The sequence below is a fragment of the Lampetra fluviatilis genome, chromosome 15, assembly GCF_964198595.1.
Source record: "Lampetra fluviatilis chromosome 15, kcLamFluv1.1, whole genome shotgun sequence".
Taxonomy (NCBI): domain Eukaryota; kingdom Metazoa; phylum Chordata; class Hyperoartia; order Petromyzontiformes; family Petromyzontidae; genus Lampetra; species Lampetra fluviatilis.
Window position 1 is genome coordinate 15169406 of NC_136289.1, and position 27963 is coordinate 15197368.

The 27963-nt window shown below is 52.7% G+C and overlaps 2 protein-coding genes across 5 annotated transcripts in view; one reads left to right on the top strand and one right to left on the bottom strand.

The window, feature by feature from the left end:
- Window positions 1-16775, top strand: part of LOC144936294 (gamma-tubulin complex component 5-like) — a 32493-nt gene extending 15718 nt beyond the window's left edge. For all 4 annotated transcript variants that reach the window (XM_078863374.1, XM_078863375.1, XM_078863377.1 and 1 more), the window contains exons 18-24: window positions 223-307; window positions 2177-2297; window positions 2938-3227; window positions 3626-3751; window positions 6301-6389; window positions 15223-15323; window positions 15817-16775. In XM_078863374.1, the coding sequence (XP_078719500.1) occupies window positions 223-307; window positions 2177-2297; window positions 2938-3227; window positions 3626-3751; window positions 6301-6389; window positions 15223-15323; window positions 15817-15848 (844 nt within the window). In that variant the 3' untranslated portion in view covers window positions 15849-16775. The remainder of the gene's footprint in view (window positions 1-222; window positions 308-2176; window positions 2298-2937; window positions 3228-3625; window positions 3752-6300; window positions 6390-15222; window positions 15324-15816) is intronic.
- Window positions 16776-17352: 577 nt separating this feature from the next.
- On the bottom strand, window positions 17353-24265 carry LOC144936296 (magnesium transporter NIPA2-like). The gene is made up of 7 exons (XM_078863379.1): window positions 24187-24265; window positions 22052-22276; window positions 21008-21064; window positions 20462-20552; window positions 19968-20128; window positions 18821-19452; window positions 17353-18017 (listed from the first exon to the last, which is right to left on the bottom strand). Exons 1-7 carry the CDS (start codon window positions 24230-24232, stop codon window positions 17667-17669), a joined length of 1563 nt encoding a protein of 520 aa, XP_078719505.1. The 5' UTR covers window positions 24233-24265; the 3' UTR covers window positions 17353-17666.
- Window positions 24266-27963: the final 3698 nt, after the last annotated feature.

Sequence of the window (27963 nt, forward strand, 5' to 3'; positions counted from 1 at the left end):
TTTGATTCTGAGCCGACCTAGGGGAGGCCCAGTTTAGATAATCATCACTGGTATTGGCCGCGAGCGGGAAATTAACTTGGGTCGCCGGGTTTGTAGCGCAATGTTAGCCATGGCGCCACCGCTCCCCAACTCGGTCGCGTGCATGTAGAAGCTGGGATTGTGCGTGTGACCCTGTGTGACCCTGTGTGACCCTGTGACCCTGGTGGTGGTGCGGCCCTGCAGGCTAAGCGTGAGCGTCAGGAAGCAGAGCCGCTTCCAGAAACGAAGCCTCGTGCACGCGCTCGATGGGCTGCGGCTACACTACCAGGTTCACGTCCACGCGGCGCTGCGTGTTGCACGGCACGCTGCACACAGATGATAAACGATATTTTGTATCTAGCAGCATTCATACAAACTGCAGCAGAGCAAGAAGCTTCTGCCGAGCTTGTGATGCTGCATGGAGTTCGTACAGAGTCTGCACAGTGGCCTCCACTGGAATCCGCAGATAAGCGCTTGGGAAGGCGGTCAGAACCAGTGCCAATAATTGCCCGTGCTGTGTGTTCCTACATTGGGATGTTGGGCCAACTCCATTCATGAGTTTTTATACGCATTGGAGGAAAACTGAAGTACCCGGATAAAACCCACGTGTGTGGGGGGGGATAACGCTCGATCCCCATACAGATGGAATACAGTTGGGAATTAAGTGGTACCCTGGTCATAAGCCAGGAGTGAAATTTACATCTGCCGGGCAGTGGTAATGCATGCCTGTGGAGGTAGCAAGGGTTAGTGGATTGTACAAGTATCGTGAATCTCCTTTCCCAAGCGTGTCGAGGAGCCATACCCAGGCTCACCAACAAAAAGTAGCCCTGCAAGTGTGGACTGACAGCGTGTCGCACCCCAGCATACGTGGGTCTTCTCCCGGGTGCTTCAGTTTCCTCCCACGTGTATAACCACTCGTTAATTGGATAAAAAACATCTTACTATATTGAGGGTTGCAGAGTTTGGGCCATTGTCGATAGGGCCGGCTCCTCACCGCCGTCCCGTTTGTCTGTGGTTCCTCCTCGCATCTCTCAGCATAACAAACGGCAAAGCGTCATTAGATGTAATCTCATGGAGAGCACACTCGAGCCATGACATCTACAGATGTTGTGCGAGTGAGTGGTAATTCAGATTTATCAAGCTCAGACTGGCGCCATGTGTTAATGTCTCTGAAATAGCATTTTGTATTGAAGCAGCTCTGTGTCTTGCACGAGAATGTGCCTGTTTGGGTCTTTACTCTTGATAACGTTATCATTGTTGAGTTTATTTGTGTATGGCAATATGTTCAGGAGCTGAATGCCAATGTCAAGGTTTACGAGAAGGCTTCAGGAGAGAGTTCCTTTAGTTTTCCATAATACAATAGATAAGTGTGTCGTTAAACCTACCACCACCCGATACAGCCAACTAGTAAGGATTGTCACATTAACAGAAAATGCCAATTCGTCACTAGTACAGCACACCGGTGTGTTTGAGAGCCAAACCACAACATTTACAATCTGAGTACAACGTTTTGCCAGTAATTACAACTAGCTTCATCAGGCGACAGCCAGCTTTGTGGAGAAGTCCACCTGTTCCTTAAATAGAGGCGTAGACGTGATGACAACTCTTGTGCGCTCTTCTCGCGGGAAGTGGTGGGGGGGATGAATGAAGCAACGCGCATTGTTCTTGTACTTCTTGCCGATTGTGTGGAAACTAAAATAGCCGTACCAACAGTATTGAAGTATGGTGGCCTGTATAGGTATGAATTTACACAATGTATTATTTAATGATTCGCTTCCAAGCAGCACTAAGTCTGGAGCTATCCGAATCGTTAAAATTATTTGTATTTCTCTCAGTTTCGATAGATTATCTAATTAGTCTTGGCCAGTAGTAACTAGTTTTGCACAGAACTTCAACATTATCAAAATCAATTAAGTGTCCTTGTTGGCACACGTGTTCTGTATTTGGGAGTATTTAATATTTCGTTGGTGTTATTGTAGTCTCGTGCTGATCATTCGTCCTGTTTGCCCAACATAGCATTTGCCATAAGTGCAATTAATAATTTCGTTTTGCTGTTCCTCCCCCGTTGAAGGAGCGCAGACTGCAGTGGTTTATTTGGAAGTGATTATCGAGGGTGAGGGAGGCCGGGAAGCAACTGAGCGACCGTGTGCTCTGTCAGGTCCCGTGGCCTCTGGACATTGTGATTAGCAATGAGGACCAAGCGCTCTACAACGACATCTTCCTCTTCCTACTCAAAATCAAGTGGGCCAAGTGCAGCTTGGAGCAGCTGCGCTTCAAAGGCACGTGGCGAGGAGGGAGCAGGGAGTGTGCTTTCTGATCCACGTGCTCCCCCTTATGTCTCTGTAATTTCCACCGCGTGTCTTTTCATGGCTCAGTGATTATCGTCACTGTCATTGTGCTCGTTTACCCAGGGACGCCTCGCCAAGTCTCAAGACTTTTTTTAGGAGGGTCCTGCCAAGTTTTTGCAGTAGGGGGCGATTTTGCTGTTGATTCATCCAAATTGAGTAATTTACAGGTGATATTTACCAAGTTTTGGCGAACATTCCATTGCTGAATGTTACTGTAACATAATAAAACACCATTACTCTTAATTGTAGGACCATTTATTCAGTATCAAGACATTTAACACGAACATGCGGCTTCACCCTCTTTGTTTGGCATATATGTCCGGTGTGCTGATGTTCCATCATTGAACATCCATTGCAAGGCGTCGTACTTGCGTAGCCATGTTCATGGAGAAAAACGCAAACAAAGTATCGCTTTGAACATCAGAACACGTTACACCTCCGATTAGCACGGTTGGCAAGGTACGGTGCGAAATAAGTTCACCATGCATCCACGTCTATGCCAGTTGAAGTCAGTAAATCCATGTGTTCGTATTTAACATAATTTGTATTGTATTTTGTGCTGCATTAACAGATCTGCAGGAAACCAAGTGTAAGCAACAGCTGCAGCAGGTTTCTCATGAGCGTGCGGTGACGGAGAAGGGCGGTGGTAGCGGCAGTTGTGGTGGTGGCGTCGTGCCAGCGAGGGTGCAGGGAGGCACCTGGAGGCCGCGGGACGCCGGGTCGCAGTGTCGTTTGGCGCCGTCGCCGTCCAGGATCACGAGTTCCGGACGCGACCAGAGTCGGGCTCCTCACCGCATGTATCTGCTCCGCATCCGCATCCTCCACTTTGTCAACTCCCTGCACGGCTACCTCCTGCACAAGGTGCGTCCTCGCACCGCGCAAGTCTCTAGTCTGCACCGAGCGCCTCTTTTCCACTTCCACATCCGAGACCGTGCTGGGACCGTGCCGAACCGGCGCAGGTCAGGAAGGACAGGTTGCTTTCCCACGGCGCAAACCGAGTCGCGCCGCCAACTTCGCATGTCCCGGCTAGATGGCGCGGTGACGCGGGGCGAGTTACGAGGTCTGACGTCGCACACAACGCACCCGTCATTGCCCCTGCGCCTGGCCCTGCTTGGACCTGTGCCAGATTTAAATGCCTTGTGAGGCCAGTGCAGCACAGCGTGTTTCCGGCTCGGCTCGGTAGAGTGCCGGTGGAAAATCACGCGCGCTGCTGGTGGTGCGGTGAGAGCGGCAGTGAGAGCGGCGGTATCGGTCCGCAGGTGCTGCATGGGACGTGGCGCGAGTTTGAGAGCGAGCTGGGCGCCGCCGCCGACCTGGACCAGCTAATCCACGTGCACGCACGCTACCTGGCGGCGCTCTCCAGCTGCTGCCTGCTCACCCAGGGAGTGAGGGCTCACCCGCGCGCTCACCCACGTGCTCACCCAAGTGCTCACTTGCGTGCTCACCCGCGTGCTCACCCACACGCTCACCCACCAACACTCCACATGCACACTCCAGATTTGAAGCTTTCGTGACTGCAAGGATTCATACTCTTAGGTTTTTTCGGTAAAGTGATCGTGGACACCATGGGCAGTAGTGGGGTGCCTTCTTTATGGATCTTGGGAAGACCACAGAATCTGGGAGGTCTTGCAGCCGAGGGTTTTAGGGAGGGACGTTTGGTTGGTTCGATTAGGGAAGTCGAACTCGTGATGATCTTGTTGGTTTTTGTCGTTAGGCTGTTAGTAGGATCGCTTTTAATTTTGGAGTAACTCCCATCATTCAGTAGGTCCAGGATTTTGTTGTTGTATTGAGCCTAAAAAAAGATTTAACTACGCATATTTGTACCATCTTATTTGACAGGTACCATTCTACTTTACCGAGTGTTGACATCCCCAGCGTTAAACAGTACTGCTTTTTAAATCCTTTATATTAAGTTCACTTGCTTGCTTGCTTGCGCGCTTACGACCGTGCAAATCTTTCGGTCGTTTTTTAACCCACTTCCCGTGATCCAATCGAGCTGACATTTTGCACACAGACTCGTTGTGCGTGACAATTTATTTTCGTGAAATTTTTTTTCCAAAATTTTACACTTTTTAGGTAATTATTTTTATATTTAATTACCAATTGCTTAATGGTGGCAGGCAATCATCTGACCCATAGGTGGCAGCCATCTCAAGCCAGAGGACGAGAGGACTCTAGCCGCCCATTTCAAAGACCAATGTGGGCTGGGTTGTGGCCCATTGAACACGCATATAAAGGATTTATAGTGAAAAACTTTGTTTTTACGGGTTAATTTTTTTGTATTTGGATTGTCAGCCAACACCGGTTACAACCCTCCGAGTCGAGGTGCACCGATTGTTCTCTTTTAGCCCAGCCCACCCCCCCTAACACGTTCCATTCCCTGGCTACCACATTCAGATAAGCTCCTCCCCCCCCGCTCCCCCTTAACTTGTATTCAAGAGCTTGTATCTTGGAATTTTGCCTCACTTGATACGGTAAATTTAGCTGTGACGGTCCCACCTGATGACGGAGACTTGTGTTGCCTCCGAAACGTCGTGATTTATTATTTTATTTCTATTATTATTTCTATTACTTTTATTATTTATTTTTACCTATGTGACTTTACAGAAAAAAACCTAAGAGTATGCACACTCCACTCAACACACATCTCACATGCGCACTCCTGCTCTATATGACATCATTACAACAATCTGGACCATAGGACAGGTTGCACAGAATTCGAAGGATGCCCTGGTAGTCCCCCACCTCCAATTAGCACAGTTGACTATATATGGTGCAAAAGAAGTTCAACATACATACATTTAAGAAGGGGACACGCACAAATTGTAACAACTACTAGGGCATCCCCCTCCTCAGTGTGCTAGGAAAGGTCCTGGAAAGGATTATTCAACTTCACCTTACCGGGCACGCTAAGGAGAGGCTTGCAGAACCCCAATGGGGTTTCAGGCCAGGGTGGTCCTGCACGAATGCCATATTCTCTGTCCGTCTGCTACAGCAGGGGTGTAGGGAATTTGAACCAGACCTATTATACCATGAATGAATAGGCCAGGGCTCTGGGTTATTTTCTCTGCTTTTGAGGTTCGTAATCCTCTACTCACAATCAGTAAGGACCTTCATGATGGTGGGCAGGCCTAGGTAAAGGTGCATGGCTGGGAGTCAGAGTGATTCCATGTTCACCTTGTGGTGTGACAGGGATGCCTTCTGCCTGCTACATTATTTAACATTTCTATGACCAAGGAGTTCGAAAACATTTTCATGACTGTACTGTAGGAATTTCCATTTGGTACAGATACAACAGAAGGCTGATTGATACCCAGGTGTGATGAAGGGATGGCTTCCTATTGGTCAACCGTGTGATGTATGCTGATGATCTGGTAATTCTTGCTCATGCACAACTAAGAAGTCGGGCCTTACCATCGGCCCTACCAAAACTATGCACCTGCACACTCCGCCTTCTTAACTCCCCATGAGTGACGGGGCAGTTGTGGAGAGGGTGGAGAAGTTTCCGTACCTGGGTAGTGTGCTTATGACCAGCTCCGGTTTACCAGAGGTCTCACTCCGAATCAGTTAAGTGGCATTATCTTTTCATCAGCTGTGTAATACTGTGTGGTAGCTACCTGGCCTGTTGCTCCACACAAAGCTTCGAATCTTCTCGGCCACAGTTATGCCCTCCCTTTTATATTCTTGCAAAACGTGAACCTCTCTGAAGGAACATCTGCGCCAATTTGAAAGATCGAGGCTAGCCTGCCTACAATCCATCCGGGTTTTAACCAGGCTGAATTGTGTGAGGAGCTGATAGATTCTTGAAAGATCTGGACACCGTCCCATCGGTGAGCACCTCCAACAGGCGAGGCTGCGTTGATTGGGTGATGTAGCTCGTATGCCAATTTTATGTGTGTCTGCTCGCATGTCCGTGTGTGGCCGCTGTATACAGTTGGAGGTGCTGAGGGAGGCGCTGTTCCGCGTGCTGGATGTTGGGCTGCAGTTCGCTGCGTGCTGGAAGGGTGGCCCCAACACTCCCAGGTGGGGCGATTCTGCTGGATTGCTCAGCGAGCGGTAGAAAGAGCGGCTTACAATCACAAAGTTGCGAGTTCACATCCTGGTTGGGTAGGTTGCCTCAACCCACCATCAGTCCATTGGAAGTCAACAGTGGTTGTCCTATGAATAGACTTGCCCCCTCCATAGGATAGTGGAATTTCCACCACCTGCTCAGGGTTGTAAGCAGAAGACGAGCACCAATGCCTCATGCTCATTTGAGCAGGAATCACTGACTTGACTTCCCCAATACTTAGTTACATTTTGCTACGCTGCACTCTGCAGTGGGCGTTAAAAGATCCCGTAATGTCATTTGCAATCTGAGGCCATTGTGTGCCAGCATCATTATCCAAATATGAAAACTTACCAAGAATAACTCAATTGGAATTCATATTCTTTGGTTCTTTCGGTAGAGTCAAGTCGGTAGAAAAATAACAATAAAATTAATAAAAAAATAATAATAAAAACCACGAGGTTTCGATCGCAACACAAGCGGTCATCATCAGGAAAAGGGGGTTAGCCTCTAAAGGCAAACTGTTTATAAAGGTTTAAAATGGGCGTAGCCCAAGTGTCAGCAGCATGGGCGGGGCAGCTAATGTTAATGTAAGTGATGGGCAACGACGGTGCTGGTGGTGGGTTTCCACCAATTAAAGGGCTGCCAGGTAATTGCACCTCGCTTTACAAACTCACTGTTGACAGTGGAGGTTGACGGTGGAGGTTTCAGCTAGAGGTTGTTGCCCACTCCGATTATCACTTACATTAACATTAGCTGCCCCGCCCATGCTGCTGACACTTGGGCTACGCCCATTTTAAACCTTTATAAACAGTTTGCCTTTAGAGGCTAAACCCCTTTTCCTGATGACGACCGCTTGTGTTGCGATCAAAACGTTGTGGTTTGTTATTTGTATGATTTTTCTTTCTCTCTACGTGACGTTACCAAATGAGTTCCTGCAGTCACGAAAGTTAAGTCAAAATTTTACTCAATTGGACTATGCTTTTCAATCATTGCCCCGTTCTGCAAAAACTTGCCGGAACCTTCCTGATACAGAATCATGAGACTCTGAGGTTTTCCTTGGTAATGTAGTGGGTGTAAGTAGCGCAGGAGACGTCGATGGAGGCAACACTTATTTATTAACAAGAGCTACGATACAGCACGTAGCGAACCCTAACACTTCAAGGGGTAACGGCCCCTTCACCCGATTCTACTAGAGCAGGGGTCGGCAACCTACGGCTCCGGAGCCGCATGCGGCTCTTTACGGGCTGCTTCTTGACGATATGTACGTATGTGTAATGCGGGCGTAAGCGACCTTCCGGAGGTGACGTCACGGGGGGTGGAGTCATGTGACGTGGGGGGAAGGTTCGGGGGCCTTAAGCGGGTAAACCGGAAGGGGAAGGCAGTCGGGGTGTGAGCGGAAGAGAGTGAGGCCACGCGGGCAAGTGTGGAGAGGGGGGGGGCGCCGACGGCCATCGGGAGCCAACCCCGAAGATAAGAGGAAGCTGCGGAGTGGTGTGCAGCTGCGGAGGAGACAGCCAGGAGGGCTGCGTGTTAGAGGCAGCGGTGTGGCTGCCAGGAGGAGCTGCGGAGAGAGAGAGAGAGAGGGCTGCTTGTTAGAGGCAGCGGTGTGGCTGCCAGGAGGAGCTGCAGAGAGAGAGAGAGAGAGCAAGAAGCTGTGAGAGCTGCGGAGGGAGAAGAGCAGCAGCGAGTACAGCCAAGGGGGGCTGTGTGAGAGAAACAGCAGCGGAGCTGCTGTTGTGGATCGGGCCGACATTGGAGTCAGCACCGTGGAGAAGCTACAGAGTAAAGACAGCCGTGTGGGTGTACAGCACGAACCGAATAATAAAGGACACTGAGCCAGACATCGTGGTCCAGTCGTTTATTACACTGGTGTCGGAAGTGCAACGGCATGTCGAAACAAGTGAGGAAGAAAGTTAATCCGGCGCCTGCATCGGCTTCTTCGTCCGACGACGACGAACTCCCCCCAACCACGGATCCTGTTGGGGTGGTGGAGGAGAGCCCGGCTGAGGCGACCACGGGAACGGGAGTGGAGGATGTTGGCGCGGTGGCGGGTCCGTCGACATCATCAGACGCGGATCAACGATGGCAAGCGATGGCGGTACAACTGGAGGCACTTAAGGACGTCCTGGCGCATCTATGCCATCTCGTCGCGCCAGGGACGATGGATGATGCAAGTGGTGCTCCGCGGGCCGCCACGTTGCCTGTCCTGCCGCCGCCATTGCCCACGCGGCAAGAGGCCGCCATTTTGCGCGCTCCGTGGCGCCAAACCGCCATCTTGGCCACGCCGCGGGCCGACGCCATTTTGAATTTGCCATCACAACCACCACCATTGGAAGACGGCGGGAAGAGGAGTCGGAGTCGCCACCTTACAACGGTTAAAGAATTTTCCGTCGGTGGGGACTGGAGCGCGTTCGCCTGCCGCTTCTTGGCGGCGGTACGCACAGCAAGATGGACCGATGCGGAGGCTTTGGAGGTGTTGCCGACTCTCCTGGACGACGAATCTGTTCGATTCTTCCGTTCCATAGCGACCGATAAGAAGGCAACTTTATGTGGTGTTTTTCAAGAAATGGCCGATGCTTATGAGCCACCAGATGATGCGCATCGGCGATTCGCTCAACGACAACGAGCACCAGAGGAGTCGCCCGTGGCGTTCAGGGGTGCGGTGCTGGAGCTGGCCATGGCAGCTTATCCTGAGACGCCACAGGATCTGCTCGAGCCTCTCATATTAGGGAAAATGTTGGAGCTGTCTCGGGATCTAGGGATCCCCATGCCTGTGTGTGGGCATGAGAAGCTAACTTCCCGGACGGCTGCTAAGTGTCTCGATGCGCAATTCAACCTCCGTCGCTGGAAACAAGTGACGGCGTGGACGGGAGGGCCCGTCAAAGAAGAGGATGCGCTGGGGTGGAACCCTGCGCAGGCCGTCTATGTTCCGGATGACCGGGGCCCTCAACAACTGACGGCCGCCTCCGCTCCATGGACGGGACGCGGCGGGCCGAGACCGCGCGCGGTGCTACCAGAACGGGGCCGTCAGGAGGCGAGGCCTGCGCTTCGGCGCAACGAGGCCGAATGTTTCCGCTGCGGGCGTAAGGGCCACTACGCCAGAGACTGCTGGGCCCGCTTCCCGGCTCCGCCGCAGCAGGAGGCCTCGGCACCGGTCAAGTCGGCTAAAGATCCTCCGAAACAGGCATGTCGGCACGCACCAGACACTCGGCAAGGCTTTCCACCTCACCCACCACCTGTGTTGCGCGATCCTATTGTTGTTGTTAGGGAAAGGCCATCGACGGGGCCTTGTCATTCAGTTACGCAGTGGCGCAAATTGGCACGGAGAGTTGTCGCGGCCGCTACGGGTTCGTCCACCGTACCGGGGTCCATACAAGGTGTGGACGTGCGCATTTTGGTCGACTCGGGGGCGTCTGCGACTATTATATCGGATGTCATTTTCCATCTGTTGGGTATTCCGCCGGGGGCTGTGCGTCCGGTTTATGGGTCGTGCGTCGCTGCGAACGGGGGTAGCATGGGTATCGTGGGTCAGGTGGATGCTAAGATATCTATTGGGGATGTGTCGGCCTCGGGTGTTGTGTTGATATCGAGATCTTTGGCGGTTCCTTGTTTGTTAGGCACCGATTTTTTGGCTAAGATGCCCATTTTGATCAAAATCAATGAGAATTGTATTGAACTGCCGGGGGGCCGTCAAATCTCGTTTCTGCCGTCGCCCTGGGGGCGACCTGCTTCGGCCGTACAAGTGCAGGCGCTGTCCGTCGCATCTGTGGACATCCCACCTGGTACACAGATGCTTATACCCTTGCGGTATCGGAAGCCCCTGCCTGATCGGCTAGGAGCAGTAGGGGTCTTGTTGTCACCGTCCACCACGATAACAACCGGGTTGGCGTTAGTGGGGGCACAGACCATCGTCCGGCCGGATCAATTACCGTTTTTACAGGTGCTTAATGCGGGGGGAGAAAACGTCCGTGTCCCGGCCGGTACGGTTGTGGCACATGCCACTACGGCGTTTGCGACCCATGATTGTCCACATAGCCGGGGAGTTGTTGCTGGGGTTTCCGAGCCAAGGAGTTCGGATGATCGTTGGGTTGCTCATTTATGTGACGAAAATTCTTCCCTGTCCATGGAGCAACGTGGTGCGCTGCGTAAATTGTTGTTGACATATTCCGATGTGTTCAGCTCCGATGATTTGGATTTGGGCCGCACTTCCTTGCTTTACCATCACATTGAGACGGGCGATGCTGCCCCTATTCGATTAAATTCGCATCGGATGAGTCCTGCGGAGCGAGAACACGTACGGGGGGCAGTGGAAGACATGTTGGCTGCGGACATTATATCGCCATCTAACAGCCCATGGGGCGCTCCAGTCGTCTTGGTCAAGAAGAAGGATGGCAAATTGCGATTTTGTGTTGATTTCCGCAAATTGAATAAGATATCGGTGGCAGATGCGTACCCCCTGCCGCGTATGGATGACTCCCTCGACGCATTGTCGGGGGCTAAGTTCTTTTCCACACTGGACCTCTCTTCGGGATTTTGGCAGCTTCCCCTTGACGAGTCCTCACGGGAGAAAACCGCATTCCGTACGCCGCAGGGGTTATTTCAATTCAACTGTCTCCCGATGGGATTGAATGCGGCCCCTGCTACATTTCAAAGATTGATGGAGCTCGTTTTGACGGGGTTGCAGTGGGAGACATGTCTTATATATTTGGACGATATCATTGTCTTCAGCCGCACATTCGATGAACATTTGACGCGGCTGGAGACAGTGTTCACGAGGATGCGTTCTGCCAAATTGAAATTCAAACCAAAGAAATGTCACCTACTGCAACGGTCCGTCCGCTATTTGGGGCACATTGTGAGCGCTGAGGGAGTGTCCACGGATCCGGAAAAGACGGCGTGCGTCCGGGATTGGCCGACTCCGGCCACCGTGGGGGATGTTCGGCGGTTTTTGGGATTTGCCTCGTATTACCGAAGATTCGTGCCGGGTTTTGCGACGATTGCGAGGCCTTTGCATCTCCTTACGGGTAAAGGACGGAAGTTTGTTTGGGGACAGCCGGAGGAGGCGGCCTTTCGGAGTCTGCGTGATCTATTGGCCACGGCCCCAACATTGGATTATCCCGATTTCGATCACCCATTCATTCTTGATACGGACGCGAGTGACACAGGTATTGGGGCGGTGTTATCACAGTCTAAAGGGGGTGTAGAGCGTGTCGTGGCGTATGGTAGCCGAGTCTTGTCTCCTGCGGAAACCCGCTACTGTGTCACTCGCAGAGAACTATTGGCGGTTGTTTTTTTCCTACGGCAATTTCGACCATACCTCTACGGTCGTTCCTTTATTGTGCGTACGGATCATGCGGCCTTGCAATATGCCCTTAAAATTGACCAGCCATCCGGACAGTTGGCACGTTGGTTGGACACGCTACAGGAATTTTCCTTCCAAATTCAACATCGGAAGGGAGTGCGCCATGCGAACGCTGACGCACTTTCCAGATTACCGCGGCGCGGCCCTTGTAAATGTGAGTCGGGGACGCATAGGTGTTCGCCGATTCCAAACCCCCCTCAGCCGCTCACGTTGGCCGTCGAGAAGTCGGACACTCCGATGGAACCGGGACCGGCTGACGGGGTTTTGAATCTGCCGCGGTCTGTCTGGATCCGGGAACAGATGATGGATGAGTCATTGGTGTCCTTGCGGAAGCGGTCTGCTAAGGACAATGGGAGTCCGAGTACGGCTGTGGGGCCGCAAACCGCTCTCCGAGATGGTCTGCTTATGTGGCGGGAGGGGTTCCAGGAACGTTGGCGCCTGGTGGTACCAACGTCCTTGCGGTTCGAGTTGATTAGAACCCTCCATTGTGACACTCTCTTACATTTAGGGGTGCAGAAGACCTTGTTGACGTTGCAACGTCATTATTTTTGGCACGGCATGGCGACAGATGTCGTAGGGCACGTGCGCGCGTGCCCTGCGTGTGCACAACGTAAGCCGCCGAAACATCCTTACGTGCCGCCTCTCCAGTCGATTCAGGTGTCTCGAGTCAATGAATTGGTGGCACTGGACATATTGGGACCTTTTCCACCATCGGCGAGGGGTAATAAATATTTGCTGGTAGGGGTTGAGTACCTCTCCCGTTGGCCGATGGCCTGGCCGTTGCCCGATCAGTCGGCCGCGGCCATTACCGACGCCTTTTTGTTTGGGTATATTATGGATAAGGGGGCGCCTGAGAGACTCCTCACGGACCAGGGCAGGAATTTCTCTTCTAAATTATTGGCGGAAGTGTGCGCGGGCCTTGGGACTAAGAAAGTACGGACATCCCCATACCATCCGCAGACGGATGGTATGGTTGAACGGCTGAACAGGACATTGTCTGCCATGCTTTGCCATACCGTGAGTGAACAACAATCAGATTGGGATCTGCACATCCCCGGGGTGCTTTCGGCGTACAGGATGACGCCTCATGCGGCTACAGGATATTCGCCGTTTTACCTTATGTATGGTCGGGAAAACGTGCCGCCGGTGGATGTGCAATTGGGAACTGGGGTGAAGGGACCTCGGAAACCACTTCCTGAATACATTCAGGACACGGTTCGCCGAGTCACGGAGGCACGGGAGAATGCCCGCGTGGCTACGGCCAAAGCCCAGGCCCGGAACGAGCGATATGCGCGACGGTCTGAGGGGGAGTGCCCTTGGAAGGTTGGGGACCTAGCCTGGCTTCATTGTCCACAGGTACGTCCGGGGACCTCGCCGAAATTGCACAAACCCTGGCATGGTCCCGTACGCCTCATTGCGGTTCCCAACCCACAGTCAGCACGCGTCCAGATTGGGTCTCGTCGCTGGGTTGTGCATACGTCGCGCTTGAAACCATATGTTGCTCCCTTACATGATGCGTCATCCCCCAATGTTGCCTTGCCGGGGTCTGTTGTTGCTGACTCTCCCCTGCCTGCGTCCATTGATCTTGCTCGAGCGCCTGTCGTACCTGCTCCAGACAGGCCGGCCGTGACATTGCGGGGGACGAGGGGCCCTGCTCGGAGGACGCCTGCCAGGTCTGCGGGACCTTCGAGCCCTGCAGCCTTTCCGACCCAGCTGCGGGCACGGTCACAGGACAAGCCCAAGACTAACTCTTTAGAGACACGGGACGGCGGTGGACTTCCAGCTGTGACAGGGGGATTACCCCCTGTCATTCCTCGACTTTCATCGCGTTCCCGTTCTGCGAGTGGGCCGCCGACCGTCCGGGACGGGCCGGCGACCCGCACACGTTCCAAATCGCTTACGTTTCGTTGATTGTTGCTGTCTTGTTATATTTTTTTTCTTACAGTTGTATTTATTGCATGCTTTTTGTACGTTCGTTGAGGTAATTGCGTTGTTGTTGTTATTCTTGTTGTTACATTGTATGCTTAGTGTCCTTTAGGGGGGGAAGCTCGGTTCGCCGCATTACGATTTGCTATTGGTCAGCCGAGGTCGGCTGGGATTTTTCTACGGGGGAGGGTGGTGTAATGCGGGCGTAAGCGACCTTCCGGAGGTGACGTCACGGGGGGTGGAGTCATGTGACGTGGGGGGAAGGTTCGGGGGCCTTAAGCGGGTAAACCGGAAGGGGAAGGCAGTCGGGGTGTGAGCGGAAGAGAGTGAGGCCACGCGGGCAAGTGTGGAGAGGGGGGGGGCGCCGACGGCCATCGGGAGCCAACCCCGAAGATAAGAGGAAGCTGCGGAGTGGTGTGCAGCTGCGGAGGAGACAGCCAGGAGGGCTGCGTGTTAGAGGCAGCGGTGTGGCTGCCAGGAGGAGCTGCGGAGAGAGAGAGAGAGAGGGCTGCTTGTTAGAGGCAGCGGTGTGGCTGCCAGGAGGAGCTGCAGAGAGAGAGAGAGAGAGCAAGAAGCTGTGAGAGCTGCGGAGGGAGAAGAGCAGCAGCGAGTACAGCCAAGGGGGGCTGTGTGAGAGAAACAGCAGCGGAGCTGCTGTTGTGGATCGGGCCGACATTGGAGTCAGCACCGTGGAGAAGCTACAGAGTAAAGACAGCCGTGTGGGTGTACAGCACGAACCGAATAATAAAGGACACTGAGCCAGACATCGTGGTCCAGTCGTTTATTACATATGTACATAGATGCATTGCGGCTCTTGAAATACTGAATTTTGTACCGAATTGGAAAGAAATGGCTCTTCTTGTTGTTTTGGTTGCCGACCCCTGTACTAGAGGATGTGTTCCTCAGCTAAGGATCCCATTAGCTCCTACTACACCCCTCTATCTCAGACCATCCTAGTGGAGGCTAACTGACCTGGCCCAGCTTCGGCTCAGGTCCGACCCTCAGCCACTCGAGTCTGGCCCTCACAGGGACCCAGACCTCGCTCTCTGAGGTCGCCCCTGGCTTGCCCTGCTCGGCTCTTATAAGAACTGCGAGACAGGGTAGTCCCAGGGCTAGGCTAGTCGGTCTTCAATCTTCACTGGCTCTTCATTGTCTTCTGACTTCGATGACTGCCTCGAGCTCTCTCTCACCGCCTTATATACCCAACCCCCCCCGAGGGGCGGGGCTGTGTGGGATCCCAGCCACAGCCTCCCACACAGCCCCCCAGGGTGGTGACCGTTTGCGGACGTTGATGTAGACACCCCCAACGTAACAGCTCGCCACACCCCGTTACGTAATACCTCTGCAGTAAAGAGGTGGAGTAATAATACACTCTGTATTAACCAGGACAGCCTGCGGGAATCTGCACCACAAGTCTTTGCTGAAATTTGTGTCTCAGCATTTCTTCACCTGTCTCTACGTCCTCTCATGTTTCCCCGTGTCTCTCCACATCTCCCCACGTGTCCCCGCTTTCACAGGCTTGGCTGCGTCTTACAGCTGGAGTCCGGATTCAACTGCAGCCGTTCCACGTTCCTCAACACTCTCAACCAGGCCGTGTGCCAGGGGAGGCACCCACTGCGTAAGGATCCATCGTCATGCCCGTCTGACTTTTGGACGCATTGTCGGCATCACGATTGTTATTTAGTTGGCTGGGTCGTTCATGCATGTACAACGGGAAGGAGTGGTGCGAGTAAGAGCTCTCACCTGTGACAACACTTAGTAGGGGTGAAACGTTGCCTTTATTTTGTAGCCAGGACGCCACAACGGTTCAACAGGGGAGTGGTTTCATACAGAACAAAAAAGTGGAATTTATCCAAAAAATTCACGAGAAATGACAACCAAGCACGCACACCCATGCCGATACCCTAGCGCACCATCTCCCAGGCACTGAAACATACCACTCGCACCAACCAATTGCAATCTTCAATTAAATTATACTCGCACTACATCTGTAAGCAATTGCAGGACTGGAGGTTTACCTTTTATAACTACACGATTACTTTTCAGCCACGCTGAGAGCTCCCAAGGTGTGACACTTACTGCAGTGTATGCTGTGTGTGTGTGGTGTGCAGTGGAGTCAATGGCTCAGGCCGTGTGTGGTTGACGCCGTCGCCACCTCCCTGCCAACCGCACAAGGAACCCACAAGTGGCGGCCACCACCGCAGTCCCCCACCCCATCGTACCAACAGCAAGCAGGCGGTGTCGCGGTAACCATGGCTCAGTTGTTACTATGACAACTACAGCCACACGCACCATGGTGTATCGGCCACACGTGCACGGAACATTGTGACATTTAGATGTTTTACATTTAACACGCAGGTTGTAGATTCACGATAGATTTTAAGGGTGAACCACGTAACAATTTCTCCATATTTGTGTCATAAGACCTTCCACCGCCTGACACAGCAAAGTAAATTAAATTGCCGAACAATATACGAGCGTTTAACGTGCCAATTGTTAGTGTTAGCTCACTTACCGGTGTGTCTGATAACAATTCTTGAAACCAGATATAGCTATAATTAGATATGCGACATTTCACTTGAATCTCAGAATCCTGGATTTTATTTACTTCCTGGACCTTGTTCTGAAGATGCTTGTCGTAGTTTCAAGTAAAACATCGTAAATCTAATTGCTACATTTGGCTGTAAGCATTGTTTCAACTTACCCATGTGCCAAAAAAATACAAATTGACCTGTTAAACAATCGTACGCATGACACTTTAATTTGTTTCACTGTGTCAAGTGGCATGCATGACCACACCAGCAGCAGGTGGAATGTACAGCAGCAGCAGTAAATTGTATTTGACGTTGGTTGGGATAAGAGACAAACAGACAGAACACAGAGGTCGGTGCTACTGACAAAATATTTTAAAATAGCGAATGTGCAAGATTATAACTCTGGGCATTTTATTGAGCGGTCAACAACTTGTATTTACATTTTAAAAACAACTCAAGTCTGCTCCCGCGTGAGTGAGAACATCGTGACGGTGCCATCTACGCGCAATGACGGACGCCAAGTTAATAAATATTTATTGTGTAAAAAGCCGTGCGTCACTCGAGAACTCTTGCTCGCACGGCCGCATCGCTCTTCCAGTGTCACGCTCCGTGCGGTTGGGGGGGGGGGTCACGCGCGGTGCCTAATACACCAGGTCACACGTGCGTCCCGACATTCCTCACTTCGGTAATCGTCGTTCACAAACACAGCGCCATAATTACAACTGAAGTATACACAACTTGAATAACAAACAAAAAATTATCCAAAATTTTTTTTTCCTCGAGTCAAACTTTAGTGCCTCGCAGAGGGGCCTTCATCAGCGGCACATTGGCAGGGCTGCCGTCCTGTTTATGAGCCGGCGATGACTGAAGCTCGTGCAGCATTCGGCCTCCAGGAGGCATCGTCGATTCTCATGCAACTTTGAGATATCTCTATGCAAAAGCTGCCTTCTAGAATCAATTGTAATGAACTCCCATACTGTCCACAAGGCACAAGAGTTGCTTTCAATGGAAAACTAACTCTAAAGTGGAACCACCGTACAATTTAGCACTAAATGATGACCACAATACTGGTGACTATACTGGTAGCAGCTACACACAACAAGAATAACATAATTTGTAGAGATAAACTTTATTGTTCTCTTTCAAGAATAAGTAAAAAAGAACAGGATTTAAACATTTCCTAGGCACCTTGTTTGGAATCCTGACTTCAGCATCATTATCGTCAGCCATGATCAATCCACTGCTGGATGAGACCTCCCCAAGGTGCCACCACCTCTCACGATCCCACCGTGCAACAATCCACCCGGCACCTGTGCAAAAGCAGACTTCAATGCTCCATCTCCCGACTCGATAAACCCGTCCAATCCACGGCCTGCCGTCGGTCACATGCACCACGTCGCCCTGTTCCTGGCGGGGACCGCCAGTCGTCACGCCACCGAGGCCACAGCCTGTTCGGCCAGAGGCCTCGCTGGCACGGCCCGCGTGATCCCGTGCTGGCCCAGCAGATCGCCAAGCCGCGCCGGAACTTCCACTCGCGTGACAGGAATGCCGATGGTGTCGGGCTCGGCGTGGCCTTCGTGTGAACCCATGAGCGACCCTACCGGCACTGGCCGCGGCAGCGTGGTTCCGACCACGTCGTGGAACTCCATGAGGATGGGCCAGCAGTCGTCGATGGCGCTGGGGTAGGAGCTGGCAGCCCGAGTCTCCGGAAACCCCCCGGCGGACTGGCTGACGAACAGCTGGTAAGTGTCGCACGGAATTGACGCGCCGCCATTTACCTGCACAAAGACAAATATCCCACTTGTAACTTTGACAGACTGTGGAGGCTAGTGCTGTTAGCGAGCACCTATGAAGGACAACATGGCGCACAGTGGGTTGTGTGGCTAGCACCACGGCCCACCGCCTTTGTCTCTCCAATGTTATTGTTTACACGCCACACCGCATACTCATGTAAGGGCAAGTTGATTTAGGGGAGGTTCATATATTCGTCACCAATGTTGGCCGTGAGCAGGAATCAAATTTCAGTTGCCGGTTTCGTAACGCAGTACTCTAACCATTGCACTGTGTGTAGGTAATTCTTAAGTTATGTAAGGATTACATGCATGTCCATACACGCAAATATACGTTTTTTCCAACATTGTAAATGTTGGAAAACAAGTTAACACGCAGGTTTAGCAATCGGATTCGTAATAGATTTTTGGGTTAGACCACGTAATGATCTGAATAGATTTATGTTGTGAAACCCTTCAGCACCCAATATTGCTCAACAGAGCCTACATACAGAACACAGTAAGTCAGGATTACATTGAATGCGCCAATTCTAATGTCTGACTTTCTGGACCTTGCCCGGAAAATGCTGGTTGGCAGTGTCAAGCGTAACAATAATAGCCGATTAACAAACGAGCTGTTCTTCAACTCGCAGGTAAGCGAGTCGAAACAAATAATTGGCACGTTAATTGCTTGCACACATGACGATTTGTTTCGATATGTTGGGTGGTGGAGGATCTCACGACACAGATTTGTGTCGACCACCTAACCCTGTCGTGAGTCAATGGGAGCTGTGGCTGCGGGGGAAACGTACATATCCCATGCAGGGCGGCTCCACGGGCCTCTCCTCCCGGCGGCTGTCGTCGTCACGATGCCCATACGCGAAGCCCAGGCTTCCGTCTAGCGTTGGGAGCGGGGTCTCCGTGCGGGCTGGGCCGCCGGACGGTTGGCGCAGTGACCCGAGGCGCGTGGCCTCGTCGGGCAGGTGGTGGAAGGCGTGCAGGATGAAGATGGCGACGATGACGGTGAGGAAGCCGGCGAGCAACCCCGCGGCGTCATGCCCACTCATGCCCTCCCACTCGTGGAAGAGCACGGCCGAGCAGAGCAGCACGGCGCTGGTGAAGCACACGTAGTAGACGGGCGTGACGAGCGCCGTGCTGAACACGTCGAGCGAGCGGTTCAGGTAGTTGAGCTGCACCACGAGGCAGCCGACCATGCCGAAGAGCAGCACATACGCCAGGGGGTCGGTCAGCACGGTCCTCCAGCGGCCCGCCACCAGCTCGCGCACCGCGATGCCCAGGCCCTTGACGCAGGCCACGGTGAGGGCGCCCACCACCGAGCAGATGCCCACGTACACCAGCACGTTTGAGTCGCCCCAGCGCGGCACAAACACCACAACGAGCACCAGCGATGCCGCCACGGCCACAACGGCGAACGCCACAAACCCTGCAGTCCGAGTAAAAACACAGACCTACGTTTGTAAACAATAATTGAGCCACGCGTAATAATTTTGGTCACCAACAGCCATCGAACTGTGCCACTCCTGTTATGAGGTTGTGTGTAGATTAGAATTACTTGGAGCCGTCTTAAACACATACAAGTGGTAGATCTGAACTCGACAAAACCCTTTCATATGTACATGAGCGAGTGGGTGAGTGAGCGACCGTGTTGTTGTGACCTGCAGTGTGGTGGTTGAACAGTGATGGATGAGATGAAACAGGCAGTCTGGTAAACCGAGTCCTCCACACGGGTGGAGGACTTGACGAGTGTAGCTCACTGGAACAGTAACCGCGGTAATAGTCGTCGTAATCGCGGTAGAAGAGTGATACGGAGGTGACCGACTACCAATGAGCAAGCGAGTGGCTGGAGTGAAATCCAGCGAGTGCCGGATCTTCAATCGAGCTGAACCTAAATTGAACTGCATCAAGCGCAGCGAGATAGAAACTGGCAAATGAACGAACCTGGCTCCTGCACACGCCGAGCCATCTCGTAGAGCGAAGACACCTCCTGGGCCTCCGGGGCGTGAATGACCATGATAGTGGAGCCCAGGAGGCAGAGGGCACAGCCCACCTTCCCCAGGAGATTGAGACGCTCACCCAGGAAGCACGAGGACAGCGTCGAACTGGGCAACACACGGTCAACACGACGCACAAAATCAACACGGACGCACGCGGTCATCCCTCCCGCGGCATCAGTGGCACGCCGAGAACCGGTAGCGTGTTGCATTTGATTACAGTTTGCTGCAGTGTTGATATACCTAGGGCGACTGAAAATAGTGTCCAGGTTTGGTATGCTCACTCGTTCACTTGGCAAGTCAGTCAGTAGCTCACCCACCCACGCACTCACACATTCACCCACGTATTCATGAATTAATTAATCACCCACGCATTCACCCACTCTAGTTATGCCACCTGTGCGGGTCTGCTCTGTGGAAACGGTGGCTCCCTCGTCTCACCTGATGATGACGCTGAGCGCTCCGAGTGGGGTCACCAGCGCCGCCGGGGCAAATGCGTAGGCTGCAAAGTTCGCCCCCTCGCCCAGCGCCACTGCAGAACAGGACGGGGGCCGCTATGAAGGTGAACGTTCTCACACGTCTACAGGCTACAGCTCAACATTCTACACGTCCAATTTTCAGCATTGGTTCAATACAAACTCTGGACTGGTTTCAACATGAAGTGTCACCAACAGAATTAGGCTCGCTTGAACCAATGCTAGTAAACTGCCAGATGTTTACCGTTAAGGACCCTCTCTGCTAGACGTGGGTCTTGGTTCAACGCGAAACTATACATCATGCAAAACAGTCATGAGCGTCGTGGAGAATATTAGTAACAGAACAGTCGATGACCGTAGCGATAGAAGAGTGAAAGGAGGCGACTGCCCTAGCATTGCCACTCCACTGGTGGGTTTCAGTTAAACATCTTAACACACACGCGACAGCACAGATGAACAGAACAATGGATGTTTCTGACCCGATGTAATCTGTAAAATCGCGAGTACTCACTTGATATGAGGCCTGCCCACCAAATCCACTCTTTGAGATAGGCATGGCTGCCTTCACCTGGTAAACAAAAAGGATCGCGTTCATTGTTTTGTCACAACGCTCGTGTACCCAAGAAAGCCTCAGGGGGTCTCTTTAGGAGGGTCCTGACAAGTTTTCTACAGTCGGGGCGATGTTGCTCTTGTAATCCCGATTAAGCAATTTGCAGGTTATTTTTCAGTATTTGGGATGTTTGGCCATTACCAATCACATTGTATAGTTTCTAGATTTAGGAGGAAACTTGAGAAGCCAGCTGAAACCCATTCAGAAAAGGAAACATTCACACTCCACACAGGAAGGCACCTGATCAGGAATCGAACCCAGGGCCTTCTTGCTACGATGCACGAGTGTTACTACGTTACCTTCACCCCGCCGGCATTGGTTCAAATACAAGCAAAATTCTGAACCGGTTTCAGTATTCAGTCTTATCACATCGACCTGGCCCAATGCACGTGAACCACCAGATGTTTATAGTTAAGAACCCTGTTAGATATGCATACTCGTTCAATACAAACTATCATACTCGACACACATGAATCGTATCAGAATCTTTATTTAGACTGGAGGAATCCGATGACCCGTGAAGCTTTTTTTCACAGATGTCCAGTAGAGGCGGGTTGAGTGGCATTCTGGGGAATGTCAGTAATTTACATCTATAGAGATGATGAAACGTGAATTATCCAGCCTTTTCAATCTGCACACACCATATCCAAGAGCGAGTGTCCTCGCCTGCAAACATCTGGCAGGTCACCAGCATTGGTTCAAGCGAGCCTGACTGCTGATTTGACACTGAATGTTAAAACCGGTCCAGTGTTTGTATTTAAGCAATGCTGATGAAATCACTGCACTGCCAGAAGGTCGTGTGGCTGATAGGATGTGTAAAAAAAAAACTTTTTTTTACGTGTTGAGACAGAGGAGGAGGGAGGGAGGGAGTCCTGGGGTCTGCTGACTGATAGAGGAGGGGCAGGCAAAGAGACGAAGGCGACGAGGCGCCTATTGGGCAATCACCAGCTCGGGAGACTCCCTTGGCCTGCAGCTGCAGGAGGCCGCGCTTCTTGAGTATGAAGCTGCCCCCTATGAAGATGCTGGACGCCACGGCGAGGGCCAGGCCGATGTAAAAGTTGTAGGGGCTGTCTCCAGCAGCCGCCGTGGCCGCCGTGCCGTTGGTCACGTTCGCTGTGGCGCAGAGGTCGAGGCGCCCCACAGCCGGACAGGACACGATCACAGCGGCACCTGTGGGATGCAAAGCACGGCCACCACCTTCAGTGTCCACTGACTCCACCACCATCTCATTCCACAGCCAGTGGCAAGATGAAAAACAAACACGGTCGCTGAGCACAGACCCAATGGCCCAAAATGGCAAGCGTCCAGCAACAAAATCAGAGTTGTGGATTGATTCCCTTACGTAAGGAGTGGCGTGAGCAGGAAATTTAAAGGCTGTGCCTTTACCGTTTAATTGTGACTGATTTTCAATCCATCACTCATCACATTGTTGTGCAATATAGAAAAACAGACAATTTGTTTCCTCGACAAATCTATCTCTCCACATAAAAAAAGATTACACAACCCACAAGCCGCACTGCCTTTTGGAAGTGTAGGATTTCAGCGGCATCGTTTCAAGACAAGCACACATAACTGGTTTTGACAGTGTCTCATCGGCAGTTCGGCTTGCTTAAATCAGTGCCTATGCTGAACTCGGTAGCCTAATTATTATCCGTGCGACTGATTGGATGTGCAAGAAAGTCCTCTTTTTATGTACACACATAAATGTGTAGACGTTGCCTGCTTATTTTATTTTGTGACATTGTCCACAACGATGCTGATGCTTATTTTTAGTATGGTACAGTTTGGGTCTCTATATGGGTGTACATGTCTCTACGTGAGTCTGTGAGCTCCAGGTGTGAGTTTGGGTCTTTTTCCGAGTATGTGGGTCTCTGTGCTGCGAGACTAGGTCTGTGTGGGAGTCGATGGGTCTTTATATGATTGTGTCTGTGTGAGTCTATCGGTCTCCGTGATTGTGGGTCTGTGTGAGTATGGGTCTCTATGAGTATGGGTCTCTATGTGATTCAGTGGGTCTGATTATAATAGTGACTGCGGTGAAGCTCAATCACACATCCATTGTGCAGATGGTACCAAATGTGTTCATCCGGTGACCTGCGATCACCATTCAATTATTTCTCCAAACCCAACCCCAGTTATAAACTCGCCCATTGTTTATCAAAAGGTATCGGACACAAAAGAGCATCAACAATCAACGCCCCCCACAAACATTCCTCTCAATCACAACAGCCACGTCACGCACACCAACCCCTCCTGCATCACCACCCGTACGTGGTTAACAATCCTGGCGGACTCGTCACTACCGCCATGAATCACAACAGATTCCAGGCCAAGAACGCCGTGGTTGTTACGCACTGCGGCTCCGCAAGGGGGGGTGGAGGTCTGCGCGGGAATGTGGCCGCACCAACCCTGGCCAGACCGGTTCCACCGGTCCGCGTGGCTGCTGCAGGGTGTGCGATGCGAGCAGTGACAACGCCGAGGTAAATATGCAAAAGAACTGCACGGCCGTGTCCGGGAAGAGACCCCGGGTCCCTTCCCCTGGTTCAGCATCAGGACAGGAGACATCAAGGATGCGGACCATGTCGCTCCTCCGTGATCCAGAGCTCCACCACGAGAGATTCTCTCAAACTCTCAAGATATCTGGGTCTCTACGAGTGGCGCACTGGCAACGCTCGTGCCTCATCAATAAGGACCTGTCGAGGTTGTATGTTCTCCCCCTGTTCTGCGTGGCTTTCCTCCCACAGCTAAAACACGCACAGATGTTGCTGTTAATGACCAAGCAGCCCACGACAGGACACCCTCGTAAATAAAGGTCAGCGTGGCTTTCCTGGGTAAATTGCTACTCTTGCGGATATTGCCGCTTGGCAGATCTCAGCCCAGGCACACGAAGCGTCGCCACTCGAGTCGTCTGCTGCTCCATGTCCTCCGGTCGTCTTTCGCAAGGCCCCACGAAGCCCTCGCGTTGCGTTGGTCACATCCCCACACACGACGACGACAACAACAACAACAAAGCTGCCCCGCGGAGTCCCGGCTGCCACGCTGAGCCGAGTGGGGCAGGTGCGCGCGGGGAGACACGGACTCACCTGGGCGGCAGCTGAGCGACACGGGGCCGCCGTTTACAGCAGACATGGCGCGTCTGTGCGGAGATCCGAGCGGCGTCGCTCGGCAGGTGATGATGATGATGAGTAGTGCGAGAGACACCTGAGCGCCAGCCCAGCCCCCCGCGTCGCTCCGCCCCCCACTCACCTGGGCGCTCGAAGCGCCCCGCGTCTCCCGCAGGCACCCGAACTCCACCCCTCACCCCGCACCTCCCCCACGCACACAGCGGCTTCATTGCAGCCGGAACAATCCGCAATTGGCGCTCATTGTTATTGTCCTGTAGATGTTCATAGGATAAGAGGATCTTGATTTGAAGCTTTCGTGACTGCAGGAATCCATACTCTTTGGTTCTTTCGGTAAAGTCACGTAGGTAGACAAATAGAATAAGAGGACTATCGGGAACAATGACGCAGCCCGTTACATCGTACTCGGGTCTAATGATGATAGCGCATTGTGCCGATAATCCTGACCCCAGGCCAGCCGGCCACACAATCAGCGTCCCGGAAAATATTGAGCGAGAAATGCAGCCCTGGGCACACCACGTTACGCACATCCCTTCGCCACCAGCAGACTCTGGACTCGATACCGACAAGCGGGACTCTGCGCTGGCCTCGCTGTAACATCGAGCCACAGGCTGCATCACTGGGACCTTCTGCCTGGCGGCCGCGGGGACCTGGGGACCGGGGACGAGCACCACGTCCGTCGCGACTGCCGCGTGCTCGCCAATGAGCAGGCAATGGGTGGCCATGTCACTCCTGTAACATGGCAAGGCGTAGCCCTGCAATTACTCGCTCAAGCCACTGCTGGCGGGAGGGTCTTCACTCGAGAGAGGACAGTAAGTCCTCTATCCATAATGCAGATTTACTTTTTGGGTTAGATCGCGTAAATATAAATGTGTCGTTAAACCTGCCACCACCCGACACAGCCAATTATTGAGGCTTGTCACGTCAACAGAACGTGCCAATTCGTTACTCGTGCAGCACACCGGTGGGTGTTGGAGAGTAAATCCACAACATTTACCATCTGAGTACTCTCCAACACACCGATGTGCTGTACTAGTAACGCATTGGCACGTTCTGCTTACGTGACAAACCTTACTAATTGGCTGTGTAGGGTGGTGGCGAGTTTAACGACGCATTTATACTTACGCGATCTAACCCAAGAACATATTTTATGTATGATCTGTTTACGATTTTGTTTATCTGCAATGCGCGAGGCTGTCCACACGAGGGCGCGGCGGTGAGGCCCCCGTGGGGTTTGCGCGTTTCGCGTGCGCCACCTGCTGTGAGACCACGAATCGCACCCTGCGCGCGTGGGAGGCGCCAGGGGTGAGGGAGGAGTGAGTGGACGAGTGAGCGGTGGGTGATGAGCGATTGAGGAGTGGGGGGTTGAGTGAGGAATGGGTGCGTGAAAGACGAGCAGCGAGTTAGAAGTGGAACACTTCCGATATTAGGAAACCACTGGGAGCTTATACACTTTAAAATAATCGAGATTGAAAACGCATTTATTTACAACAGATGTTTGTGTTTAGTGTGTTGTCCACCGCATCTCCGATTGGCACGGTTGGCTACTTAGGGTGCGAAAGAAGTTTAACATACATCCAAGTGGGCGGTGAATCGGTGGTGAGGGGAGAGTCGTGAGTGAATGAGGGATGAGTGAAGGGAGAGTGAAGGGAGTGTGAGTGAGGAATGAGTGAAGGGTGAATGGTGAGGGGTGAATGAGGGGGGAGGGGGGTAAGGGACGCGTGAGGATTGAGGGGTGAATGGTGAAGGGAGAGTGAAGGGAGAGTGAGGGATGAGTGAAGGGAGAGTGAGGGGTGAGTGAGGGGAGAGTGAGGGGTGAGTGAGGGGTGAGTGAGGGGTGAGTGAGAAATGAGTGAGAAATGAGTGAGGGGAGAGTGAGGGGAGAGTGAGGGGTGAGTGAGAAATGAGTGAGAAATGAGTGAGGGGAGAGTGAGGGGTGAATGAAGGGAGAGTGAAGGGAGTGTGAGGGGTGAATGAGGGGTGAGTGAGAAATGAGTGAGGGGAGAGTGAGGGGTGAGTGAGAAATGAGTGAGGGGAGAGTGAGGGGTGAGTGAGAAATGAGTGAGGGGAGAGTGAGGGGTGAGTGAAGGGAGAGTGAAGGGAGTGTGAGGGGTGAGTGAGAAATGAGTGAGGGGAGAGTGAGGGATGAGTGAGGGGTGAGTGAGGGGTGAGTGAGGGGAGAGTGAGGGGTGAGTGAGGGATGAGTGAGGGGTGAGTGAGAAATGAGTGAGGGGAGAGTGAGGGGTGAGTGAAGGGAGAGTGAAGGGAGTGTGAGGGGTGAGTGAGAAATGAGTGAGGGATGAGTGAGGGATGAGTGAGGGGTAAGTAAGGGGTGAGTGAGGGGAGAGTGAGGGGTGAGTGAGGGATGAGTGAGGGGTGAGTGAGAAATGAGTGAGGGGAGAGTGAGGGGTGAGTGAGGGATGAGTGAGGGGTGAGTGAGAAATGAGTGAGATGTGAGTGAGGGGTGAGTGAAGGGAGAGTGAAGGGAGAGTGAGGGGTGAGTGAAGGGAGAGTGAGGGGAGAGTGAGGGGTGAGTGAGGGGAGAGTGAGGGGTGAGTGAGGGGAGAGTGAGGGATGAGTGAGGGGTGAGTGAGAAATGAGTGATGGGAGAGTGAGGGGAGAGTGAGGGGTGAGTGAGGGGTGAGTGAGGGGAGAGTGAGGGGAGAGTGAAGGGAGTGTGACGGGTGAGTGAGGGGTGAGTGAGGGGTGAGTGAAGGGAGTGTGAGGGGTGAGTGAGGGGTGAGTGAAGGGAGAGTGAGGGGTGAGTGAGGGATGAGTGAGGGGTGAGTAAGGGGTGAGTGAGAAATGAGTGAGGGATGAGTGAGGGATCAGTGAGGGGTGAGTGAAGGGAGAGTGAGGGGTGAGTGAAGGGAGAGTGAGGGGAGAGTGAGGGGTGAGTGAGGGGAGAGTGAGGGGTGAGTGAGGGGTGAGTGAGGGGTGAGTGAGGGGTGAGTGAGGGGAGAGTGAAGGGTGAGTGAGGGGTGAGTGAGGGGTGAGTGAGGGGTGAGTGAGAGGTGAGTGAGGGGTGAGTGAGGGGTGAGTGAAGGGAGAGTGAGGGGTGAGTGAAGGGAGAGTGAGGGGAGAGTGAGGGGTGAGTGAGGGGAGAGTGAGGGGAGAGTGAGGGGTGAGTGAGGGGTGAGTGAGGGGTGAGTGAGAGGTGAGTGAGGGGTGAGTGAGGGGTGAGTGAGAAATGAGTGAGAAATGAGTGAGGGGAGAGTGAGGGGAGAGTGAGGGGTGAGTGAGAAATGAGTGAGAAATGAGTGAGGGGAGAGTGAGGGGTGAGTGAAGGGAGAGTGAAGGGAGTGTGAGGGGTGAGTGAGGGGTGAGTGAGAAATGAGTGAGGGGAGAGTGAGGGATGAGTGAGAAATGAGTGAGGGGAGAGTGAGGGGTGAGTGAGAAATGAGTGAGGGGAGAGTGAGGGATGAGTGAGGGGTGAGTGAGGGGTGAGTGAGGGGAGAGTGAGGGGTGAGTGAGGGATGAGTGAGGGGTGAGTGAGAAATGAGTGAGGGGAGAGTGAGGGGTGAGTGAAGGGAGAGTGAAGGGAGTGTGAGGGGTGAGTGAGAAATGAGTGAGGGATGAGTGAGGGATGAGTGAGGGGTAAGTAAGGGGTGAGTGAGGGGAGAGTGAGGGGTGAGTGAGGGATGAGTGAGGGGTGAGTGAGAAATGAGTGAGGGGAGAGTGAGGGGTGAGTGAGGGATGAGTGAGGGGTGAGTGAGAATGAGTGAGATGTGAGTGAGG

What these genes read in the sequence shown, in the direction of transcription:
- LOC144936296 (XM_078863379.1), bottom strand. Translation starts at nt 24,232, where the DNA reads ATGTCTGCTGTAAACGGCGGCCCCGTGTCGCTCAGCTGCCGCCCAG. An exon ending in GTCGCTCAGCTGCCGCCCAG is followed by an intron (nt 22,277 to 24,186) that starts GTGAGTCCGTGT and finishes TGCATCCCACAG; the next exon opens with GTGCCGCTGTGATCGTGTCC. An exon ending in AGCCGCCCTGCATGGGATAT is followed by an intron (nt 18,018 to 18,820) that starts GTACGTTTCCCC and finishes GTCTTTGTGCAG; the next exon opens with GTAAATGGCGGCGCGTCAAT.